Here is a 27,464-nt window from a genome sequence, read left to right on the forward strand (position 1 = left end):
CCAAAGGCCACATTTTGAATCATACTACATTAGAATATTCAGTTTCTCAATGATTCAGGATGACATGACCTAGTGTTTAACATCATTATTGAGAAATATGCATTTCTTGACTCATGTATTTTTTTCTCTCTTTGATATAATTTGTGCTTTCTTGTCTCTCCTCTAATTCTCTTTTCGTTGCTGGTCACTTATATTGGGGTTATCGGTATTGTGAGTACATTCATGTTTTGTTCCCTTTGTGTCATGTGTTGTCGAGGTGAATTTTATCCTGTTTGGCCAATGTGGTAGAGAGCAAGCCACATAACCAGACACCCAGAGAGGAGACCCTATCCACGAACGGGTCAATAACACTCCAGACCCAACTATAGAGGCAGGAAGAAGGCAGCAGTGAGGGAGAGAACATGAGTGAGGGAGGGAACAAAAGAGGAGTGTGTGTACATGTGGGGTGTGTGAGTGTGTGTGAGTGTGTGTGTGTGTGTGTGTGTGTGTGTGTGTGTGTGTGTGTCACCGTTAGATCCTGCAGAAACTTTGGGGGCAGTCTGACCAGGCTCGCCTAACCAGGCAGCCTCTGCTACCATTGCAAACAGTCCCAGAGCAGCTGGCTCTTCTGCAGAGGCCATGCCTCTTTGAAGAGGGGAGCTGCTGTGACTGGAAGCCCAGCCTCACCTCTACCCAGGGTGCCCTCAGATAACACTCAGGATTCTACAGCCACCCCCACCAGGGACCTGTTGCCTCGGCTGCGGTCCCATGGTCACCAAGACTACAGCCACCCTGGGCGCAGGCTCCTGTAAGTTCTGAAGCGCGCTCCCCTCTGACCAGCTACTTGTGACAAATAACATTTGTTCCTGCCATGTATGATGCAAGATGTTCTAAAGGGGGAACTGTGAAGGAGGAGGAGGAGGAGAAGGAGGAGGACAAGAAGGAGAAGGAGGAAAAGAAAAAAAGAGGAGGAGGGAGGAGAAGAATGGTAGAGATGGGAATTTGGAGATTTAAGGGCAAAATATTTTAATAGGTAATACAATAAATACAAACGGAAAAGCCCTGTAGAAAATGAATGCATATAATCATCTGTTTGATCTACTTATGTTTGGCAAATCAAGTATCATCACTATTTTAATTGCTAAACAAAAAATTCCATTATCACTTATACTATATCTTGTATTCCTTTACAATTTTTGAAGAGGTGGATACATACACAAGAAATATGTAATTAAATGTGGAAATAACCTAAAAGGAAATAGATAAGTTCTAATTATCTATATATATAAAAGCCTAAGTGATCATTAGGACCGAACGACCAGAACGACCGGAACAACCAGCCACTATGACATGCACTGGCCACCAGGGGCAGACACTCAATGCAGGAGCTGCCCCCTAGTGGTAAGTGCACTCCCACAGCCAACCTCCTGCGGCTCCTCCCCTCCCCCTCTGTGTGGCCGGCCCCTCCCACCAAGGGCCCCTCTCCCATCCCACCCAGCCAACCTCCCGCAGTCCCTCACCTCAGCTGGCCAACTTCCCACATCCCTCCCTCCAATTAAAATTGTCTTTTTCTTAATGATGCTCATCCTCATTACTTCTAATATCTTATTAATCCCTTTCACTCTGAATGATATAGGTAGTATACATTTGTTTTCTTTTAATATATTTTATTGATTTTTTAAAGAGAGGAAGGGAAAAGGATAGAGAGTTAGAAACATCGATCAGCTGCCTCCTGCACACCCCCTACTGGGGATGTGCCCGTAACCAAGGTACATGCCCTTGACCAGAATCGAACCTGGGACCCTTCAGTCCGTAGGCCGACACTCTATCCACTGAGCCAAACCGGTCAGGGCAGTATAAATTTCTTTAAATAGTAATTTCATGATACTGATCGAATTTGTGACAATTTTCCTCATCAATATGTATTATCTTAATCTTATTTTGAATCTCTGGGTGTTTTTTTTTAGCTTCTCTTTTATCCCATTAAATGCCTAATGCATGTGAAAAAACATTCCTCTCCAATTTTTATCCACAGAAATAAATATTAATCTATGGAATCTAAAAAAATAAGAGTGCTATTGCAAAATGGGACCTAATAGACTATAATCAGAAATAATGTCATAAAGGGAAGCAAAGAAAATTCAGGCTGACTGTCAGGAAACTTTTAATGGCTTTGTAAAAATGATTGTGAGTCTGGTCAGGGACATCCTGTGGGGACAGCACACAAATAGAAATAATTCCCAGCAGAGTCATTTATTTTACTGTTGAATAGTTTTTTAGCAAACAAAGGAGTGGAAATGGCTCCTGGTTCTGCAGTTGTTCGGCTGACAGTTACCTGTCAGGCCAGTCACACTTTCTGTGGTTTTGGCAGGTTTCATTGGTGGCTTTTACACAACAGCAAAGGATTTGTAAACAATTTCCCTATATGCTGAGCCTTTCATCAACTTTAGGTCCCACTTTCTTCTCACCTCTTCGTGCCTCCCAGTACATACATATTTTGTATAGTGCTTGATTATCACAAAATAGATTCTTTTTTTAAAATATATATATATTGTATTGATTTTTTACAGAGAGGAAGGGAGAGGAATAGAGAGTTAGAAACATCGATGAGAGAGAAACATCAATCAGCTGCCTCTTGCACACCCCCTACCCCGGGGATATGCCCACAACCAAGGTACATGCCCTTGACCGGAATCAAACCTGGGACCCTTCAGTCCGCAGGCCGACACGCTATCCACTGAGCCAAACCGGTCAGGGAAAATAGGTTCTTATCAATGAATTTTTAACTTATTTCTGAGGGAAAATGTTAGCCATACAAAGTAACGTTTCAGTAAATTGATGAATGAAAGTACAATACTTTCCTTTATTTCTGGGCATGTGCTGAGGGCAGATTTCTGCCTTCAGGTTTGTGCTGCCTGCTTAAGGGTACCATGGACATTACTCAGGATGACCCTGCAGGTAGTCATCATAGAATGATCATGGTACAGTCCATGAAATGAAGTAATGTGATACCTCCAAAACGACCAGAAACATACATTAGGCGTTTAGTTTTCAGGTTGGTTGTTTTGTTAGTTAGTTTGTTTTGATTTTTCGTGTGTGTGTTTAATTGATTTCATAGAAGAGGGAGAGGGAAAGAGAGATAGAAACATTAATGATGAGAGAGAATCATTGGTCGGCAGCCTCCTGCACACCCCACACTGGGGATGGAGCCTGCAACCCTGGCATGTGCCCTGACCCTGAACAAAACTGTGATCTCCTGGTTCATAGGTCAATGCTCAACCACCGAACCACCACGGCAGCTGAGCTGGTTTTTTGTTTTGTTTTGTTTTGTTTTGTTTTGTATCTTATGTCCTGGGAGCCTGGTACAGCCTGTGCTGTTTAGACATTACCACTGCATGTTCCTGGTGTTCTGGCTGAACCTGACAGCCTCTGGACTGGTTCTTAGAAATTAGTAGACACTCCAGTTCCTCCCTGAATGAGACCTGCAGACCACATACTGAGCTTCTCATTCCGGAGTGCTGTGGTTTTTACACTATTTTCCAAATGCTATGCAAACAGGTAGAGCACCTATTATGGCTGTGCTTCCTGAGAAGGGTCACATAGTTGAAGTGTTCATTTTAATCGTTAAATGCTAAATATGGCTTATCTGCTGTAAGTATTACCTTTAAATTAAAAGATACATTTAGTGGTGTAGCTAATGAAAACTGTTGGTTTTGTTTCATAATTATTAAATACAAATGGTGAATGGAAATTCTGATGAAAAATTTATGTTTTTATTTGAATTAAAGAAGAGAATATTCTAATTTAGCATAAGAGTTACTAGCTGGAGTACACAGATCGGTAAATTAGATATCAGTAATCAATGATCAGACCTATATCATAAAACAAGTACATAAATCAGTATTGATCATTATATCATTATATAAATAAGTATTTATCATTACACATACTATATGTACTGGTCAACAAATCTCTTTTTAGTGGTTTTTCTAACTATAAGTAGAATTATAAGAGAATTATAGAACCAATAGACCACTGAATAAAAGAAAAATCTGAAAAAAAATAATGAGCTAAGTGACATTTCTTGTACTTGTGATGTGTCTGCCAGTGTGGATCACAAAGGCTGACATATCCTTTCAACATTCATTTATTGACAAAGTGCAGGAAAGGAAGAAATAGAAGGTATTTTTTTGACTCATTTATGGCCATCCAGCCCAAACTATGCAATATTCAACCAGAAGGCAGTTCCAGGGTAAAAAAATAGAATAAAAAGGATTAAGCAATTAAAGGGCATTGTCAAATTTGAGCTGGATGCCAAATTGAAAAATTAAGTCACCATTCTGAATAACTACCTCACATTCACATTTATTTCTATAAATACTTAATTAACTTAAATATGTACTATATATAGTTGTGATTAATTTATCTCTTTCTATATTTATATTTTTTAATTTTATATTTAGCTTTCCATGCTGAAAGTAGTAAAGCAGCAATTAATTTTATACGGAGTATGACCATGCCCCTGTTATATTTTAAGATACTAATTTTATTTTTCTATATGACAAATTATAGGATGAAGTCTGTCCCAAAGCTGAAGGAGATGAAGTTCAGAAATGTGTGTGGGCCTCGGCGGTTAATGTCAAAGACAAGTTCATTTATGTTGCACAGCCAACCTTGGACAGAGTCCTAATTGTTGATGTGCAGTCCCAAAAGGTTGTGCAGGTAAGAATGACGCCTACTTTTTGAAAGTGACTAAATGTATTTACTTTAGCTTAATAGCCTTTGCCAGGTAACATGTGCTTTGACATTTGATTGTCAGTTATAACTAGTTTCATTACTTGGATAAATGGAAAATATATGCCTTTTCTGCTCGCACACCTCTCTTTTTGCTCCTTGAGCCTAATACTTTAAAGAAATAATTTAAATATCTTTTTGTTTTTTAAAATGTGATGCTGTGAATACATAATAATACTAAAATGACTAGTTTCACAAAAATCATCCCCAGAGTTGCTTATTCTGCCTAGACCAAGGAGAGTCCCAGTCAGAGGTCAATGAAGGCATTACTACTTATCACCCCAGAAGCAGTATTATATCATTCTCATTTGATTCTTAACAAAGGCTGAGATAATGAAAGGCTTTACTAGATAATAAACTTAATAGGTATTAATTACTAAGTAGTAAAAAGAAAAGTACTAATATGTACATAGGTCAATGATACAGACAAATATCTCTAACATATCAGATACACCCCCATTGTAGGAAAAATGTGGGAACATAATTTTTGGGATAGTAAAGCAGCAATAGTGGTATGTCATGGGGTTGCTCACACAAGCTCTGGAGAGTTTTATGATCCTGTTGAATATTACTTCTACCAATGAAAAGGAAAGGTTTTGAATTACGGGACTACTGAAGACCTCTTTGGAAAAGAGTGAAGTAGCAGCAGAATGATTTGGACAATTCTGCAACAATCTATTCTATAGAAATTGAGAGATTACCTTGGTTTGTAAAATAAAAATTTCTATACTGGGTATATTCAATCTAGTATTCTTTGTGATAGAGACATTAATTAGTTTTTTAATATATTTTTATTGATTTCAGAGAGGAAGGGGGAGGGAGAGGGAGAGAGAGAGAGAGAGAGAGAGAGAGAGAAACATCAATGATGAGAGAGAATCATTGATCGGCTGCCTCCTGCATGCCCCCTCCTGGGGATCAAGCTGCAACCTATGCATGTGTCCTGACCTGGAATCAAACCTTGACCTCCTTGTTCATAGGTTGATGCTCAATCACAGAGCCACACCAGGTGGGCAGCGACCCTACTTCTTGAGGCCTATTGTTGACTATAATTATCAACCTAAAATTTTAGACATATATCATTTATTAGATTCTCTTTTTCAAAATTAAAAGTTTCTTCTTTACTTTGTTTAAATTCTATTTTTTGCAACCATGTATAATTTCAGTATGTGGAAGTCTTTAGATAATGAGTTCCAAAAGTCTACTACCTACTGGGTAAAATATTGCATCATTATATTTGTCTAAACATTACCATAGAGTATGTAAATTTTAGTTCCCAAAAGTACATGCTTAAAGGTGAATAATGAATATCTTAAATATTATTATACCTGAAAATAATTCATCTCATAGTTTCTAATTTCTCAAATCTTTTTCTAATTTAAAAACATGTAAGGGATAGATTTTATGGATTTAGATATTGAACCCTCTGTTTTACAAGTTAATAATTCAAGTAATATAGAAATATTTCTAACTACTTAAAAAAACTACATCTGAAAAACTTTATTTGTGATTTAAAGCTTTATCTATATCCATGGTTATAGTCAACTTCAAAGTACAAAGTTAACTTTATAAAACTAAAGCATTCTTTCTTAATCTGGCCACTTTTTTGTATCCAAATTAAATTAGACTTTCTGATTATGTGCTGTACCTGGTTATTTATTTATTTTAATCTGAATATATTATATAGAGGCAACTAACAATATTACTTATAATCAAACGTTAATCATCTCCCAACAGTGAAGTCCAAAATCAAAGTGCCTTATTATTGGGGGAAAAAAGAGAAATATAACCTTATATTTATTTAAATTTAATCTTTCAGGCTTTCTTTGTCAGTCAGATTAAAGTAAGTCTCTAGTGTTTCATACTGACCTTATCTAGGAAACCACATTTCTGACTTTTTCTTTTGCATATATTGACTGTGTGGATTGGTATTAAGTAAACATTTTAGGACTAAACATTTAAAAAAATTAAATAGCATTGTTACACTTTATTATTAAAATAAAAAATAGTTTCTTAACAACATAAGATTTTACAAACTTCATGATAAATTATTACCATTAGGGTATATTGGTTTCCAGTATTATTGTTTCCGTATTATTTCTACCTGCAGCTTTAAAATAAAAGGTCACACTTTTTAAAAAGAATCTACAGCCTTGGTATTACTTTAAACATCAAATGGCTCTTGCTTTTCTTCTTATAGAAAATTTTTGTAAGAATGTTATACAGGTGATGTTTTGCTCTATAAACGATTAACTAATAAACAACTGACCCCATTTTGTCTTCCATGGAGCAAAATCAGGTTCTGCTTGGATGCAGCAGTGGCTTATTGTAGCACCTCGGGAGTATTCTTAAGTGTCATCAGCAGTCTCCTCTAGCCATTAGCACATTATCTTGAGAATCTACATCATTAGTTTAAATTAGGTTCACTTAATTAGCCAGCTGGTACTCTCCTTGTCAGACTGATAAACAAGCTGTGCCACACTGTTCCTTCGTGTCAAGATTAAACCTTAAGTCTGTGCATCTTTCTCTGTTGCTATTCCCAGAATTTCACCCTGACAGTATAAGCCATCTTTCTAGAAGCTGATACAACTGCTCTGTAACCAGTATAGCATGCTTTTAAAATTTTTTGTATTTGTCATATCCCCTCAGGAAATATTGATGAATTTGTATACCTATAGGTATATTGGGATTTTTGAGGGAGTTAAGGTTTACAGGTCAAATCAACAAAGGAAAGAAAAACCCTGATAGTGTCAGTAAATTGCACCCTTAAACAATGTTTTAAAATAGTAAAGAAAAATATTTATATCAATATATTTATAAAACTGCAACAAATAAAAATATTACATTGTATAGCATATGTTGAACATATTTTTACAAAGCAATAAGATAATAAATTACTTCATTATAATATATCACTCTGAAAATGGTACTTACATGAATGATTAAGAAATACAGACTCTGGAACCTGAAACATGTAGATCACTACTATTAATTAATTATAACAAAATTAATTAAGTCATTTGAAAGATCTTTGTGAAAATCTTGAATAAATCAATAAATTTTTTGGATGATGGATTATGGCTTACTTATCTGAATATCACAAGGCCAACCATAGTCTACTATGTGTACAAAATTATAGTGTTTATGATATGGAAGAGAAATTTCCAACTTATGATATCAGAAACTTTTATTTTAAAAAAGTCTTACAGGATTACTCAATAGGTCAAAACTGATCTTCTTTGTTCTATTTTGGTGAGGATTAAAATCACCTGCTTCAGCCTAAACCAGTTTGGCTCAGTGGATAGAGCGTCGGCCCGCAGACTGAAAGGTCCCAGGTTCGATTCCGGTCAAGGGCATGTACCTGGGTTCTGTAAAAAATCAATAAAATATATTTAAAAAAAAAATCACCTGCTTCAAATAAGTCTTATCTTCTATAGGCTTCTCAAGGCAAAGTTTGAAAACAATTTTTCTGGCAAAATAATATTAATAAATAAATGCAAATTTATACTAAGTAATAAATGAGCATTCTATGAGGTTAATTTTGAGGTGAGAGATGAGCATATATAAAATGCTCATATTCATATTCTTGAACATTGTCTTTTAACTAATATCATTTTTGGTATAAATGGTTGGTGGATTGGAGACATCAGGGAAGAACAGTAGGTGAGGGTGTTTGAGGAAGAAGATTGGGGAGTGGCAGGTCAGGGAGTTATTATAAGGAATTTTAGGGTTTACTCTGAGGGACATGAGAACACTTTGTAGTGTTGTGAACAGATTAGTGTCATGATCTGTCTAATGCTTACCCCCCAAAATAAAATCACCCTGATAAATCTGTTGATAAAGTTGATGAGTATAAAGTTAGAAGGTAAAAGTCATGTGGTGAGGTTAGAGATGACAGAGGCTCTGTGCATGGTGGTAGCAGAGGAGGAGCCAGAAAGAAGTCAATATTTGGAAGGCAGGTGTAATCATGTTTCCTGAGGTTGTGAGATATGGGAGGGAGAGGGCAGTCAAATATAATAGCATATTTACAATCCTTTTCATAAAATGTGGAGAAATATTGTAACTATTTCATTACACAGAGATTTACAGGTTTAATTGTGGAAAGGAAATTATTTTAAAAAGTGTCAAAAATAGCACCTTTCTTTTTTTTTACTAGCGAATGGTTTAAATTTACTGATCATTTAGAGTAATTTCCAGAATATACTAGCAGACATTTTGTAAAATCCAACATATGTAATTTATTCCTTTCAAAAGTGGACGATGTAAGTAGGAAAATACCTGTTTGGTGTGTGTGTGTGTGTGTATGTGTGTGTTTTCCTGAAAATTATGTTATGACAAGATTAATCTGGAGAAGGTTGTTTGGGAATAATTTCATCATTGTTATATTATTTTGTTGATGAAAACCATATAAATGTCCCTTCTGTAAAATGTGTTATATCTGCACACTTGAAAATTTGTAAACTGATTTTTCCCAAGACTTAAACATTTTCCAATAAAATACGTTAGATGTACTTTCCTTCATTTTGAGCTGCATATCTAGTCAGAAGCTAGGCTTGTGGCTGGCGAGCACAGTGGCGGTGGCAGGAGCCTCTCCCACCTTCCACAGCAGTGCTAAGTGGGCCTAAGCTGGCAGGCGGACATCCCCCAAGGGGTCCTAGACTGCGAGAGGATACACTTCAGGCTGAAGGACCCCTCCTTCCCCCAGTGCATGGATGTTGTGCACTGGGCCTCTAGTAATTTTATAATATATAAGCTAGAATATGCCATGTAACCACCCCTAACCCTTGGAGAGGCTGGGAAACTTTGTATTTGTCGAAGGGCAATGAAATTAGTCATTGTCCCTAAATCTCTGGTGCTTATCTTCCCTGAGAGCATTGCTGCCCATCTAATACCAAAACAATACCATATTCTATTAGCAAGAAAGAAAGGGGTGAGGACATTGATACAGAGATACTTAAATAGGTCTTTTCAGAAGTCTAATAATTACTTCAGTAATCCAAAAACAGAGATGAAACACAGGGCAAGGTTTTAGAAAAAAAAATATTTTAGTAAGACTAAATTGCCAACATGCTAGTTAAAATGTGAATCTCCATATGTTCAACCACAGAGGTAGTTTACCTTCAACTAAACCCACTGAGAAAAGGATTAAGTTATGAACTAGGACTTAGGAAATTCTCTAAGGATATTCAACAGAGCTTTGGAAAGAAATACTTTCAATATTGAATAAAAGCTGTTTTATTGAATACAATTTGTTTTGTGTTATAAAATTTATCTATGCAACTACTACAGCAAATTACTTTGAAAAGGGCTTAGCTTGTAATATAAATAGCTTAAAATTAAAGTGAGTGAAATAACTGCCTGGAAGCAATTTATTTTCTGGAAGTTTTATTTTAAGTTAATGCTAAATATTATAAATATTAGCAGAAAAACACATTTACCATATCATGTATGGTACAAAAAATTGCTTCTCCTTGTTTCTGTGATTTTAGATCTCTCATTAAGGAAAATAAATTAGGGAATCTGTTACTGGAGTTACAACCACATCTCATATTATTAGTGTCTTAGCATTATAGATGGTCAACGTTGGGATGGAAAAAACCAAATAATATATAAACTTAGTTCTCACCTGTGTTCAACACCTGATTAAAATGCACATGTTAATCACTTATATCTTGAGTTTTTTAAATAGCTTCTCCATGACATACAATTTGCATAGGTAATGAGTGAACATAAGACTTTATAAAATGGCATAAAAACATGTTTGAGTAAAGTATCACATTTCCAAATTAATCAAGTAAGAGTTTAGAAAATTAGGTAATTAGCAACATACATTTTTAATTTGACATCTAAACTCTTGAATTCTTCTGTAATTTCTGGCCTAGTTTTTAACTAATGTTTCAGTGTGTAAACATTTTTTTTTCAACTCCTATTTATTACAGGCAGTAAGCACAGACCCTGTCCCAGTTAAATTACACTATGACAGATCCCACGATCAGGTCTGGGTGCTAAGCTGGGGTACCTTGGAAAAGACTTCTCCAACACTTCAGGTAAGTCCATTTGACTTACCTATATTTGATCAAATAATGACCGTTAAACCTTTAGCTATCTCATCAGGTATTTATAACCACTTAGCAATTATATTCTTCCACCTGAGGACCTTACTTTAATCACATCTAGATCTGCACAGAAAAAAGGTAAAGGAAAGTTGATTTCTCAGCATTTTTTTTATTGGAAAGTATTGTAGGACATATTTATCAAAGGTTGGATGTATATGCTACAAGCATAGCCTGTGATGACAAAAATGATACTGCTTGGAAAAAACAAGTTGAAATTTACCTTTCAACAGTCCTGCCTCCCTGCAAATTTCATAAGAATTTTTTTTTTTAATTTCAGTTTCTCTTTTCAAAACAGGGCCTATTGGGTGGGGTACATGAAACAGAGACCAGGAGAGGTAGACAAAGTCTCAAAGCAGATCTCCACTTTTCTCCAAACAGCTAGTATTTTGTTACATGAGCATGGACTCATTTCTAATTGGGAATTAATGTGGTGTCATTTTGTGGAACTTGCTTCTGTCTTGAAGTTGCTAATATGAGAATTTGACAGATGCAGAAAAAATATAGCACACATTTGACAATGATTCTTTGGCATCATCTTTAGATTTTTGGATTTTTAAGTTTAAATAGAAAAAGAGAGAGAAAAGGGGAAGGAATGTTTGGCCCTGAAACTGCAAATTTTCTATTTCTAAACCACCTTGTGATTAGAGCACCACCTTGTACATGCCTCTTCTTACAAAGTCTGAAGTCATTCATCTTTGGCCAGTTTTCAGTAAATCTGTTGAATGCAATGTCATTTTTAATTAATGGTCAGTACCAATACTGTTAATGTTTTTGAAGTATTTTCTGTATTACAATATTTAACTTACAAAGAGCAGATTTATTGAACTGAAATATTTTAATGCAACTATCAGAGTTAATGGTTTATTTTATATTTCACTAGGAATATGTGTCATGTGAAGCATCTGAAATATGATATAGTATTTCAGTTATCTATTGCTGCAAATCAAAGCACTTCAAAACTTGAGGTTTTCAACAAAATTCAAGGATGACCTACCACTCACAAATTCTGTGGCTTGGCAGTCTAGGTGTTTCTGTGGGCAAGCTCAGGGAGCTCAGGACTCACTGCAATGCTGAAATCATTTGTGAATAACAGCTGGAAGGTCCAAAACGGCCTCACTCCTACCTCTGCCTGTGGTGGTAGTACTTAGCTGGGTGTCTTGTGTCTCTTATATGTGCCTGCTCATCCATTTGGACTGACACCTTCACAGCATAGTGATTCCAGGTTACAAGATACTGGAAGTCGCCAGGCCAGTTAAAATCTGGGCTTCGGGATTTATTTAAGTAACTTCATTCAGCCTGTTGATGGAAGCAAGTTACACGGCCTGCCTAGATGCAAAGGGATGGAGTAATAGCCAGTCTCTTGATGGAAAGAGCACAATCTTCACTGAGGACCATTGTTTGGATGATCTGCCACAATATGCTCATAGGCTCTGATTATTTGAGAGTTTGTATTTAAATATAATCTTTACAAGATGAATAGAATAGGTATGATTTAAAGATAACTTTAGGCAAACATCTTTAATGACATACAGAAAACGGGGAAAAGTCTTTTTATAAGTGTTTAGTAACTTTCCACACATTATTCAGCCTTCTCAAAATAGATTCTCTTTCTCTGAATAAAAAAAAAAAGAGAGGGAATTATGCTAATAAGATTTAGTGAATTTTTAAAATGTTTTCTGGCACACTTGAAAATATGAAATAAAATTTAGGAGGTGAGAAATATTCTTAAAATAGTATATACAAGAAAATTTATTTACATAAAGTTTGTGTGTGTACACACATCTATATGTATTTAGATGGTGGGTGATAGATGATAGATAGATGATAGATAGATAGATAAAAGAAAGAAAGAAAGAAAGAAAGAAAGAAAGAAAGAAAGAAAGAAAGAAAGAAAGAAAGAGAGGAAGAAAGAAAATGCAGGGTCTGTAGATCAGAGAATGGACCATTTCTTACCCAGGGAGCATGTTAGCAGCTATTCTCCAGCCCCAACCCCCATCGGGTGATGTGGGGAAGACCAGTGTTACTCTGCAAGTGCAGCACAGTTGTACTACAGGAAAGGACTCTGAAGATATGTGTCTCTACATTTTTTTAGGCTGCTGCCCTCAGCCCATCCTCTGCTGTGAGAGACAGAGATTATTATTCAGAAATATATACAAATCTTGTCCTGGGAGAGAGGGGCAAGTCAGTACCCTGGGAAGTCAAGAATTGGCTCAAATGCCTTAAGTCTCTAAATATCTCAGGAGCAAAAACACCATCTCTAGCATCCCAGGCACTTTTGCTGACGTCATCCTTTAACAAATTTTGCCATGGCCCTTTGCTCAGAAAGACCTGACTCTGCAAAAATGTCGAATATTCATAGATAATTGTCTCCCAACAGAACAGGTTTATCAGGAAACATCCCCAAAGAAAATGGGTTCTAAGATTTGTTTGAAAATGGGGACACTTTTCCTTTGGAGAAATGGAATTCACCAGATCAAAAACATGAGCACGCTCTCACTTTTGCCAGAGTGTCTATGCCACATGCTGAAAGGTTAGGCTGGAAAGAGAGATTGATGCTAGGATGTAAAAGCTAGTAGGCAACTTGTTGGCCTTAATGCAGTGTATCTTTCAATGGTGCCCACTGACCCTTGAAGGAGCAAAACCATTTTATTAAGGACCAGAAAGCCCTGCTTACACCCCTTCTTCTTTGTTTGCCTTTTGGTTATTAGTAAATCTATAGATCTTTGCCCATTATGAAAGCAAAATATATTATTTCTGTGATATTTGCAATTATTAAATAAAAACCTATGTACTGTAATTTTAGGTATGTAAGACAATGATTTTTCCAATTAGTGTTCTTAAGTGAGTTCTCAAAGATTTATCAGAGTTATTTTTTTAAGACATCATGCCTGGTAAAAATTTAAGAAATGCTGTCCTAAAAATCATGAGTCTGTCATCTGCACAGTTTTCCAATTTCTATGTAATATCTTTTCAAATGCAAAACAATTGGAGAAGAAATCTCCAAGAAACAACTTGGAATAAAGTCCTTAGAGTTGCTATTGGTCAGAAAGTAGGCCATGGCCAGATGGGGTGACATTGGGAGGTGGAGGCTCTGGGTCTGTGGAAGGCATCACACGTAGAGAGACCAATGGCAGGATGCCATTAGGAATGAGCCAGGGTTGCTGAAAGATGGGGCATATTGATTAATGTGCATCAGATCAATCTGTGCATCCTCGCATTTAGTCGTCTCAGTCCCAAATTTGGCCATCCATCACGCCCTGCTCAATTCCAGCAGTGAGAAGGACCCAGAGCCATCAGGGAACAAAGTCCAGATAGCGGGGAGCTAGAGAAGTGGCCTTGTGTTTTTTACAGCCAGGACTATGCCAAGCACATAAGTGATGCTCAGTTAATATGCCTTCGGTGGCATGAAATATTTTTGCATCAGTAGTTTTGGGAAGGTTGGGATGCATTACCCATATTTTAGTATTGTATGAATATTAAATTCTTGATGCCTGGAAACTACTTAGAACACATATTGACATGCAGCAAGCTCTCAGTAAATATTATTATTGCTTCAGTCTAAGTATTATTAATTTCAAATACAAGTACATGCATTTTGAGTTATACACTATATAATCAAAAGAGAGAAAAATTGGGGAGATCTTCTCTGTTATTCTGTTCACCTTTATTAAAGTCTTGTAGACATTATTATGAATGGCTACAATCCCAGTGCCAACTTTCTCACTGATATTCATTAAAAAAAACAATAAAACACACAGATATAGCCTTGCTGGTGTTGCTCAGTGGTTGAGCGTTGACTTATGAACCAAGAAGTCACGATCCTATTCCCAGTGAGGGCACATGCCCTTGTGGGCTAAACCCCCTATTTGGGGCATACAGGAGGCAGTCGATCAATAATTCTCTCTCATCATTGATGTTTCTGTCTCTTTCTACCTCTCCTTTCCTTTCTGAAATCAATAATAAAAAATATATTAAAAAACAAATAACAAAACAGGTATAGTGTCTTTAAGGTTGTTATCAACACTTTGGCTCTCTCTCCTTCGGGCACATGCTGAACTCCTTTTGGTTAAGTGGAGACATATGACTGACTGGTCCTGGCAAATGAGAGCCACTGTGGATGGAAACGTTTGAGGTAGTCAGCTGCTCCTTCAGTGTGGAACACTGAGAGAAAACAGTAGATATCCTGCCAGATTCCTCAGGAAACATAAGATGTGTGGAACAAAATCTTTATTCTCTAAGCCACTAAGACTTAAAGGTCTGTTTCCTGTTATGTTGTTTTTTTAACTGTAACATAATTGAGCCATCCTAACTTATAATAATTTATACATTTTTACTGAAAATGGCAGTTTTCAGTGGAACACAATGAATATATACTTACTTGAAAGAAAATTAACCTTTTGGAATAAAAGGCCCCTAAAAATAAAAATGCTATTTACTCCTGTCATAAAAACTAAAGGAAAAGACTCAGTTTGGAAGGAGATAGTCGGTCAATACTTTAGGAAGCTTAATTTGGGGACCATATGAAAAAGGGGGGAGGCAGGAAGATACTTTAAAAAGCTAACAGAACAGTAGTAGTGCAGCAGAGACAATAAAAAACAACAACAACAAAACATGTGGAGGTATGAGAAACTGGAAAAAAAAAACCTAATAGAATTTGATGAATAATAGAATATTCTATATAATAAAAGCCTAATATGCTAAGTGTCTGGTCGTCCAGTCAGCTGTTCAACTAATCAAAGTGTAATATGCTAATGAGATTAAGGCCGCTCGCTATGACATGCACTGATCACCAGGGGGCAGACAGTCAACGGTCGACCAGTCACTATGATGTACACTGACTACCAGGGGGCAGATATTCCAACCAGTAGATTAGCTGCTGCTGGGGTCTGGCTGATCGGGACGAGCGAGGTGGGCTGGACACACCCTGGAGCCCTCCCGCAATCCCTCCCTGGCTGGCCAACCTCCCGTGTCCCTCCCTGACCCCGGCTGTGCACCAGTGGAATCCCTCGGCCTGCCCTGCACCCTCTCACAATCTGGAACCCCTCGGGGGATGTTGGAGAGCCGGTTTCCATCCAATCTCGCTCAACGCAGAAACTTGGCTCATGCCTGGTGAGCACAGCGGTGGTGGCGGGAACCTCTCCTGCCTCCTTGGCAACACTAAGGATGTCCGACTTCTGGCTTAGGCCTGCTCCCCAGGAGTAATGGGCCTAAGCCATCAGTTGGACATCCCCTGAGGGCTCCTGGACTGTGAGAGGGTGCAGGGTGGGCTGAGGGCCTCCCCCCACGCGAGTGCACGAATGTCATGCACTGGGCCTCTAATGAGTAATAAACTTTAAATGTAGTTAATGAATAGTTGGAAAGAAGAAAGCTCTGATTAAAACTTACTTAAATCTGTTATTTTAAATTTATATATAAGAGGAAACAGTTTTAAAATAAGATTTTATCTGTTCTGGGATTTCTAAGATCTAAAATATTTGATATGATTTATTTTGGAGTTTTCAGTGCCATGCTTCCCCCTCTGTTCCATGGGAGGGCCAGTTTTTTGTTCATCAGTTAGAGCTCAACAAAGTTATTTTTTTAAAAAAAGGAAGAAAGCTAACACTTATTTACATATGTATGCTTGCTTTTATTATTCTCATTATAGCAAAGTTAATTTTTTATAATACAGTCATTGTTTAATACATTCATCTTATATTTTAAGCAGGAACTGTTCAAGACAAATAATTGTCTTTTTTTTCCTTTGTAAAAACTGAAGTTTCTACTTTGAAAATAAGCAATTACAGAATTCCAATTTGCTTAATAATAAAGAGTGTGGCAATAAAGAGTCTGTGCCAGAGATTCTTTTCTTGTCTAAATACACAGAAAGCTGATGCTATTAAGGGAATGCATTGCCAAGATCTAAGCAAGGTGTGTTCTGTGTAGGTAATAACCCTGGCCAGTGGGAATGTGCCTCACCACACCATCCACACCCAGCCCGTGGGAAAGCAGTTTGACCGAGTGGACGACTTTTTCATTCCCACTACCACACTCCTCATCACCCACATGAGGTAAGTGCTAAAATGAATGATCAGTTTTAGATTTCTCTCTAATCTTGACAGAAAGCCACAAGAAACCCTAACACATTTCAGTTACACAAACGAGACACAAAAAAGTGCACATGATTTAGTTTTGTCTCATGTGCTTGATGAATTTTTATTTATCAACATTAGTGATGAATTTTCTGCCATATATTTCTTCCTAAGCCCAATACAGAAATGAATTTATAAAGACAGAGTTGCTTTTTTTTATTATTATTGATTTCAGAGAGGAAGGGAGAGTGAGAGAAAGACAGAAACATCAATGATGAGAGAGAATCACTGATCGGCTGCCTCCTGCACACCCCACACTGGGGATTCAGCCCGCAACTCGGGCATGTGCCCTGACCAGGAGTCAAACCATGACCTCCTGGTTCATAGGTCTATGCTCAACCACTGAGCCATGCATTTTTAGTTAATATTTTTGCCAATACTAATAAGTAGGGTCTTATTAGGCTTTTGCAAAAAACTGACATTTGAGTTGAAATGAAATGTTTGAGGTCTTCTGCATTTTGAGAAAACATGGTGTTGGCATGTTCTATCTCTGTATTTAACAAGAGGTGAGAAGGTAGAAATTTCTAATGAATCACACCAAAGTTTCATGGAAATCAGTTAAATGCTTAAAAGGGGGGTACTTTGGATAAGTCTCAATTTCTAGGATTATGTATCTTCACAATTTATTGAAAAATTTTAAAAGTATTGCTTAACAATATTATTGAATCTGAACCCAAGTAATCTTTTGACCTGCTTCTCAAGTGAATTCTCACGAGGGGGAACTGCTCCCGCTATGTTCTGTGAGCCAGTGTTTGAATGCAGTGTATATGTGCTTCCCTTATATTCAATTGAAAATGATCTCATCTAAAAGTTCAAGTTGTAAGACTTCTGAAAGAATGAAAAATTCAAGTTGCAAAATTAAAAGGTGAATTAATAAAGCAAAATTGTGGCTCACAGTCAAGACATTATATATAAACTGGTTTTGGTGCAGCGAAGTATGTAAGAGTTTAAGTATATTTCTCAAGCAGTTGACCATTATTTTCAGATTGCCTAGTATATGCTTAGCAATAAAGTGATTAAAAACGTAAGTACTATCACAATTATTACATGCTTATATGGAAAATAAGTAGAACTAAAAAGTATATTATTTGCATTAAGTAAGAATAATTTGTAAGGTCTGGCTGCAAACACTATAATAATTCAGAAACTAAAGAAATCAGCATATGAACTGAAAATGGTACCACTTGAGATGTTACCTAAAAATATATATGTTTTTATTCCTACTACCACATAGTGTATCAATAATTTAATATGTAACACTTGCTTTTATTTACCCCATTATCCTATTTCCCATTACTCTGTTTAATATACTATTATCAGCTTTGGGTTTTTTAAAAATGCATTGTTAATATACTTATTTAGGGCAAAAGCCCCATGGTTATGAAACAAATAGGGTCAAGAATGTATAGTTTTAGGTATTTCTTTTACCGTACAATAAGTAACTCGTGTCATTATGATAAAACAAAAACCAAAAAACTTCCAAGGTAGGAGTTTAACTTTGTCTGGATGCAGTAAGTGTTATGTGCAATTCTGTGTTTGTATGTATAGTTGATTTATTTTCAGAACACGACATCTGTTTAGGGTCAACATGATTATGACCTTCTGGGATTTGGAGCTAATAATAATTAGAAGAACATCCATATAATGTGAATACATATAAGGCAAAATTGCATTTTAGTTATTTCTATATATTATGAGAAACACCCAAAAGTATGCCTGAGTGTATTTGTAAATGTCTTTTTCCCCCCTTTTAGGGATGTATAGTGAAATGTGTGAGTGTTTTCCAATGCTTGTAAGAATACTAAATTAAATTATAGCAATCCTACCTGCATATAGATCCCATTTTAATGAAAGTGAATGATCAAAATTCCTATTGCACTTCAAAGTAATTACTCCTGTTACTAAAGTGAAGAGTAAGTGTAAAAAGTAGCATTCCTTTACAGAAATAAACTATTAAATATGTAAAGTATTTTTAACATAATGAGGATTTGTTCCACCTTAGGAAAACCTGAGGGATAGATATGATATAGTCCTTTCTCCTACCAATTTCACGTACCATCCATGTTTTTCTAACGAAATTTCACATGTGTTTGTATGTTTGTTACTGAAATTTACCTTGTTATGAATTGTGTTTTTCAGCATTTGAGATGATTTTCTCACTGTTATACCTTTCATATATTTCCAGGTCAATCAGAAGGTCTGACTCAGAATATGTTTTTAATTAATGCTACTTTTCTTCCTCTGACCTCTCTGCACATCAATCTGTGTTTTTTTTTTCCCTCAGATGGCTACACCCTCATTTCAAATAATTTATATCTCCTGTGTCTGAAAAGCTCCTGGACAAGTGTCAGGATTTTATATCCTTAGTGCCTAAAAACCTGTAGGCACTTAATTCATGTTTCTCATAGGAATGGAGATAAAGAAGGAAGAAAGTGCTGTACTGTTTCCTAAACCAGAATATATAGTATCGAGGGAAGAGCTATATATCTTATACTCCTGACTACATTTCTCAGTGTGTAACACAATATCCAGCATGCAGCGAGCTCCGCCTCAGGAGCACATGCATTGTGTGGGGCAGCGAAGAGCAGGAATAAGAACTTACGTCTTCTGGCAGGCAGATCTGAGCCTGCATGTCCAGCAACACCATTTGCCATGGGCTCTTGTGGCATTTGCCAGCTTACTTCCATTTTTTCCAAGGGTTGGCATAAAACACGTTTGAATATTAAGTTGCCTATAATAGTTTGTCCGGACTACTCATAATCTACACTGGTGCAGGGACTCCCCTGAGATTAGTTACAATTTTGCTAAAAGTCTCTATTTTCCCCTGTTTGGTTTCTTATCGTTATTTTTTCCTCCGTTTTTTCATTTATTGGTGTCTATAATTCTCAAACTTCTTTAATCCAGTCTGTCAAATATATCAAGACTTGAGGAATTTAAGAGAACCAAAATGTCTTTATAAACCTATATTAAAAGATAAACTGGTAGTTAAAAAAAACACTAATCAGTCTTCACAAGACAGTTTGAAATTCTCAGCACTTTAAAAACCCTTGAGAACCTAATTTAGGTCCCTTTTGAATGGCCTGAGGAATTGGAATTTCAGGAAACTAATATTACAATTTAAGAAATATTTGATAAGGGCCTGGTGCCATCCACTCATTCAGCTCCTCACCTTAATTCAATCCCATTCCCTGAGTGCCACAGTTTACGCCACATGTAATTATTCCTATTTCATACTCTAGAGCAGTGGTTCTCAACCTGTGGGTCGCGACCCCTTTGGGGGTCGAACGACCCTTTCAGAGGGGTTGCCTAAGACCATCGGAAAACACAATATATAATTACATATTGTTTTTGTGATTAATCACTATGCTTTAATGATGTTCAATTTGTAACGATGAAATTGGGGTTCACCACAACATGAGGAACTGTATTAAAGGGTCGGGGCATTAGGAAGGTTGAGAACCACTTCTCTAGAGTAAGAGCTTATTAGTGAAAATACCCCATTTTTGTTTTATTTGTACCTTCCTTCTCCATAGAAATTAAAAGACTACCTGAGCCCTAGGCTGGGGATTAATCAGACACACCAATGCTACACTGTGTTTGATCTAAATCAAAATGGTCTTTAGCACTGTAGTGTTCTGGTTACTGGACCAAAAGTCTGTCCCTGAGTTCTTAGTTCTTAAATATGAACGTTTGTCCAGGCGATAATGCAGAAAAACTCCAGAGCAGCATGCAACCATTTGTGAGCCCCACTTGTGAATATGATTAACTAAACTCCCTGGCAGGTGAGAGAGGTTGCATTATTAGCCTGTCTCCCCAGTAGTTCCAGCTACTTGCTGAGCTTCTGAAAGGGACAGAATAAATGCTTATTGACCAAGTTTATTTTTAAAGGTTATTAAAACTCTATAGTAGATTTTTTTTTTTTTTGCTTTTTCTTGAATGTATTGGGGTGACACTGGTTAACAAAGTTATGCAGGTTTTAGCTGCACAATTCTACAGCACATAATCTGTACACTGTGTTGTGTGTTTACCATCCAAAGTCAGGCTCTAGCCATCATCATTTATCCCCCCTACACCCACCCACCAACCCCCTCCACTGTGTAGGAGTTGGTTAATTCCTCCCTCCACAATTATTTAGGGAAAATTTAAATTACTTAAAATTTAGTTAATAACAATTTTCTGATGATTATTGAAAATATACCTATTTGCCGAAACCGGTTTGGCTCAGTGGATAGAGCGTCGGCCTGTGGACTGAAAGGTCCCAGGTTCGATTCTGGTCAAGGGCATGTACCTGGGTTGCAGGCACATCCCCAGTAGGAGATGTGCAGGAGGCAGCTGATCAATGTTTCTCTCTCATCGATGTTTCTATCTCTCTATCTCTCTCCCTTCCTCTCTGAAAAAATCAATAAAATATATTAAAAAAATAAAGAAAAAAAAAGAAAATATACCTATTTAAGTTACTATAAGTATATGTTTTAAGAATATTTTATATATTATGTTTTGTTAATTTTCACAGAAATGATTCCATTGAATATTTAATAAATAATGTATTTTTTACATTAGTAATTCATTGCAAAATTCAGTTAACTGGCAATGTATATTAACTAGATATTCATTTTTCAGATTTGCATTAATAGGGAATTTTCTTTAAAAACCTTAAACTTCAATAAGTAATTCATAAATCACGAATCATAATTCTAAAGTTAAGGAGGTTATCCAGTGCAAAAGAAGTGTGTTTTGCAGTGATATGAGAAATATTTATTTCATATATGAAGAATTTCAATTTGGAATTTTTTCTATATAAAAATATATAGATAGATAATACTAAAGATAAACTGTTAAAATGAATATACATATCTAATTTTCAGAAGAACCAATTATGTCTACTGAATATTATAAAAATTAATATAATTCATTATTTTTCAATCAAAAGTATTCTACAGGTATAAAGCAAAATATTTCATTGTTCTACTCATAATTTCTATCCAAAGAACTAAGTTAATATAGTATCATTACAAGTAAATAGATGTATTTGAATATTATAGTTCTAGTACTCTTAAATTTTTTACGATATGGATAATGCATGGGGGATTTAGTGGTTTTTGTTATAATTTTTTAAATTAACCATAAATTAAAAAGTAATTTGCAAATACATTTGGCACATCTACACAATGGAACACTATGCTGCTGTAAAAAGGAAGGAACTCCTACCATTTGCAACAGCATGGATGGAGCTGGAGAGCATTGTGCTAAGTGAAATAAGTCAGTCAGAGAAAGATAAATATCACATGCTCTTACTCATTTGTGGATTATAATGAACAACATAAACCGATGAACAAAAACAGTTGTAGAGACAGAGAAGCATCGATCAGGTGCTCAAAACTCAAAGGGAATGTAGGGGAGGGTGGGGATGAGAGGGAGAGATCAACCAAAGGACTTGTATGCATGCATATTAGCCTAAGCAATGGATGTGGGCAACAGGGGGTGAGGGTGAGGGCAGGATCTGGGGGATGAGAGGACATTGGGGGGATAAGGTCACATTTGTAATATCTTAATCAATAAAGGGAAAATAAAAAAAAGAAAATACATTTTTTTGAGAAAAATGGTATTACTATCATTGTGTTAAATTTCAAAGCAATTAAATTCATAAAGAATGGACACTTGCAAGAGAAACCAAGATGGCGGCATAGGTAAACACCGGAAATTGCTGCCTTGCACAACCACTTCAAAAATACAACTAAAAGACAAAACAGGCATCATCCAGAACCACAGGAAGGCTGGCTGAGTGGAAATTCTACAACTAGAAGGAAAGAGAAAAGCACACTGAGACTCAGAGGAGGTGCGGTATGGAAGTAAAGTGCAGAGGTACGGAGGTGCATGTGGAGAGGGCTGGAAACTGGAGACGTGCTTGTCTTTTTCAGCCTTGAGGGAGTCTCAAGCTCCCGACTGCTCTGAACTCTGGTTCACGGTGAGTCTCTGGGGACCCAGACTCATACGGGGAGAAACTGGACTGTCTGGCATCGGTCGGAACTCTAGGGTGGCTTTCTCTCAGAGGTGCTTGCAGTGATTACCAGGACACTGAGAAGCGGGGCCTCTTAGGGCAGGACTGAGGAGAAGCCATAGCTGTTTGCTCCGCCCTGTTGATCCCCTGAGACCCCGCCCCACCCAAGCTGTGTGCAGAGGCTTTTGCATATGAAAGGCCTTAGCAATCTGAAAATTACCTAACAAACTGCAGCTGGATCAGAGAAACCCAGAACTTCCAAAAGGCCCAAGGCCCCACAGCCGCTTGCATTGCTTCACAGCTGGACTCCTGATGGGTAGCCTCAGGCAGAGGCTAAATTAGCAGCTCCTTAGAGATCCAAGAGCCAGTGTACCTAGTGGTCAGAGTGGGACCATCCAGATTACAACTCCTCAGATCCATAAGGGACACACTCAGGGGCAGACTCAGTGAGCACCAAAGCCCCACTGAAGCAAGCCTTGCCCCAGAAGGGTGTCTCCAGCATGGAAGTTCTCCCACTGCCGACACAGCTGATTCTCACAGCCAATCGGCCTGGAGGTAAATTCCTCCCAGTGATACCTACAACAATCAAGGCTTAACTACAACAAGACTGTGCACAAAGCCCACAAAGGGGTGCACCAAGAGTGTCCACCTCAGGTAATTGGGAAGGTTGAGCCACTGGGCCCTAAGCATAAAAAATGCGGAGACAAAGAAACAGGTCACAAATGCAGAAATGGAGGAAAGCAAACTACTGGATATAGAGTTCAAAACCATACTTTTAAGGTTTTTCAAGAATTTTCTAGAAACCGCCAATAAATTTAGTAAGACCATCAATAAGTCTAGTGAGACTGCCAATAAATTTAGTGAGACCTTGGAGGTTATGAAAAAGGACCAACTAGAAATTAAGCATACACTGCTTGAAATAAAGAATATTATACAGAGTTCCAACAGCAGACTAGAGGATCGCAAGAATCAAGTCAAAGCTTTGAAATACAAAGAAGCAAAAAAACACCCAACCGTAAAAGCAAAATGAAAAAAGAATCCAAAAATATGAAGATAGTGTAAGGAGCCTCTGGGACAACTTCAAGCTTACTAACATCCGAATTATAGGGGTGCCAGAAGAAGAGAGAGAGCAGGATATTGAAAACCTATTTGAAGAAATAATGACAGAAAACTTCCCCTACCTGGTGAAAGAAATAGACTTACAAGTCCAGGAAGCACAAAGAACCCCAAACAAAAGGAATCCAAAGAGGACCACACCAAGACACATCATAATTAAAATGCCAAGAGCAAAAGACAAAGAGAGAATCTTAAAAGCAGCAAGAGAAAGACAGTCAGTTACCTACAAGGGAGTACCCATACGTCTGTCAGCTGATTTCTCAACAGAAACTTTGCAGGCCAGAAGGGAATGGCAAGAAATATTCAAAGTGATGAATAGCAAGAACCTACAACCAAGATTACTTTACCCAGTAAAGCAATCATTCAGAATTGAAGGCCAGATAAAGAGCTTCACAGATAAGAAAAAGCTAAAGGAGTTCATCACCACCAAACCAGTATTATATGAAATGCTGAAAGGTATCCTTTAAGAAGAGGAAGAAGAAGAAAAAGGTAAAGATACAAATTATGAACAATAAATACACATCTATCAACAAGTGAATCTAAAATTCAAGTGAATAAATAATCTGATGAACAGAATAAACTGGTGAATATAATAGAATCAGGGGCATAGAAAGGAATGGGCTGACTATTCTCGGGGGGGAAAGTAGTGTGGGGGGTGCAGGAAGAGATTGGACAAAAATCATACACCTATGGATGAGGACAGTGGGGGGGGGGGTAAGGGTAGAGGGTGGGGTGGGAACCGGGTGGAGGGGAGCTATGGGGGGAAAAAGAGGAACAACTGTAATAATCTGAACAATAAAGATTTAATTTAAAAAAAAATAAAAAATAAAAAAATAAGGTAAAGCTTAAAACACACACACACACACATACACACACATACACACACACACAGGCCTGATTCTTCCTTTCCCTTACTCATTGAGATACTCTAGTATGGGAGGGCAAAAACAAACAAACAAACAAACAAAAAACGTCAGATACATGACTTGCGAGTGTTCTCTCCCATTCTGTGTATTGTTTTTGGATGCATAAAATTTTTTAATTTGCATGAAAAAAAAGAATGGACACTTGCATAATTGATTGTTATATGTTTGGTACCATTCTGAAAAGAAAAATTTGAATGTCAATTTCTCATCATGACGTGTATAGATTACAACTTTTTCTGCAGTGCTACTAGAGTTTGTATATAAGGAATGAAAAACAATTGGTTTGCAGGAATTTTTCATGTTATCATGGGTTTCTTTTGTTTGTTTGATTTTAATTCTGGGTAAAGATTAGAGGATTGAGAATAACTGAGAAAATAAGAGAAGCTAATGAGATGGCAGATATCCAAGCAATGAGTGATGAAATGTTTGCATGGGACCACCCTTGAAATGTTTTTTATAATTCTTCCAAAGAATGATTTCTTTTTGGTTAGTGGAGGACAAAAATGAAAGCCAAGGTGGGAAAGCAGAGATGGGAAATTTGATACAGCTAATGCATGATTCCAAGAAAGCCAGAAAATATAAGCTACAACAAATGCAAGAATTAGCAGAAGTCTTTCTTAAAGCTTTTGATTGTCAAGAATAAAAATAGTTGGAAGGTCGAGAATAGAATAGCAGCAAGATATTTTCACCTAAGATACAGCTAACATTTGGGCTACTTAGAGCTATAAGTAAGGAATTGTTTAACATTTTCATTGACTAAATCATGTAGTCAATGCAATTTAAATCAGGTACCACTTAATGAGCAAAGATGTATTTATATCCTGACACTTGAAACATCTGCAAATCATGCGTCCTCTAGCTCTTGTCCTCTCTCAAGTTAGAGTGCTTGGACTAGAGGCCAAGGTAATCCCATCTAGTTCAAGCATGTGGATGTCAATTGCCACAGAGGATACTTATAGTAAATACAAGAAGGAAATTACTTCTTATTCACATACCACTCCAGGACTAGTCCTATACATAGAAAGGGAAGATGCCAGCTTAGGTGATGCTATTTTAGGTGCTTTGAAAGGCTAGCTTCCCCTTTAAGTCACCCCCAACGCCACCATTTGATTATGTTGCCTAGAATTTCAAACTCCTCCTCTTGTTTCTTTCAGTTATATTTCTCTAGAGATCCACCTTTAAAATGTTTCTATTTCTTGAGAGAAAAAATGGAGCAGTTAGAAAACTGATATCTTTATTATTGTCATTTTTCTGTATGGGTTGATTGGTTGATTATACAGTTTCTTAAACTTAATGTTTATAGGAGAGGGAGGGAGGGGAGAAAGGAAGGGAGGAGGGGGGAGAGAGGGGCGGGGAGGGAGGGCGAGGGAGGGGAGGTAGGGTAGGGGAGGGGAGGGGAGGGCAGGGGAGGGGAGGGGAGGGGAGGGGAGGGGAGGGGATGGGAGGGGAGGTGGAGGGGGCAGGGGAGGGGAGGGGAGGGGAGGGGAGGGGAGGGGAGGGCGGGGAGGGGAGGGGAGAGGAAGAGTAGAGGATAGGAGGGAGAGGAGAGAGGAGAGGAGAGGAGAGGAGAGGAGAGGAGCGGCAGGAGGGAGATGGAGCGGAGAGGAGAGGATGAGGAGAGGAGAGGGAGGAGGAGAGGAGAGGAGAGAGAGAGAGGAGAGGGAAGTGCCAAGTCTTTCATTCTAAGGGCGGGATTTTAGGGGAGGGCCCAAGGGAGAATCTCAATAGAGAGCATCAGCTTCCCAGGTGTGTCTCCTCAGTGTTCCAGTCTCCCCTGATTGTTCTGTGCCAGGACAGGGGTTCAGTAGTGACTGCATCTGGTCCTGATGTCAGACATGGCATTGTTCTGCCTGGTTTGCTGCTTTTCTGGGTGGGAAGCTGAAACACAACTGAGGCCTAGATGTTAACTCTAGTTTGACCAAAATTCTGTCTCTGTGGTCAACAGACCTGAGGCTCTGTTCCTAAGATTATTTGATGCGGGTCAGCAGCTTATTATCCTCAGGGCTTAATGCTACAGGGAGTGGTTGTGCGAGGGCTTCATGTGAGTGGCATGAGGCTATTTCTCTGGCCCCCTTGTTCCTACCACATGAGGCGACATGCTAAGGGAGGAAAGGTTACCCTGGGAGTGAGGTCCTTGTTTTCCCAGTTTCGTCCATTGCTAGGTACCCAGGCTTTCCACCCTGGTCACCTTCCGTAGCTGACCTACAGTCCTTACTCTGCTCATGCCTGCCTAACTACAGGAGAATAATATAAGAACGTGTGTGTTAGGTGTCATGAAATCTGCTCCAACTCCTGTCAACCCTGTGAATGAGTGATGTTCACTATGTCAGGTCCTCACCAGCCCTGCTCAGCTCCTGCAGACCTGTCCCTATGGCTTCTTTTTTGGAATCAATCTATCTTTCATTTAGTC

At 37.6% G+C, this 27,464-nt stretch overlaps 1 protein-coding gene across 1 annotated transcript in view; it reads left to right on the plus strand.

Moving 5' to 3' along the window:
- Positions 1-27,464, plus strand: part of FSTL5 (follistatin like 5) — a 602,839-nt gene that overhangs the window by 540,158 nt on the left and 35,217 nt on the right. Inside the window, exons 13-15 of the mRNA XM_036315585.1 lie at positions 4,552-4,701; positions 10,710-10,817; positions 16,809-16,933. Of these exons, the coding sequence (XP_036171478.1) occupies positions 4,552-4,701; positions 10,710-10,817; positions 16,809-16,933 (383 nt within the window). The remainder of the gene's footprint in view (positions 1-4,551; positions 4,702-10,709; positions 10,818-16,808; positions 16,934-27,464) is intronic.

Source organism: Myotis myotis, unplaced genomic scaffold, assembly GCF_014108235.1.
Source record: "Myotis myotis isolate mMyoMyo1 unplaced genomic scaffold, mMyoMyo1.p scaffold_m19_p_6, whole genome shotgun sequence".
Classification (NCBI taxonomy): domain Eukaryota; kingdom Metazoa; phylum Chordata; class Mammalia; order Chiroptera; family Vespertilionidae; genus Myotis; species Myotis myotis.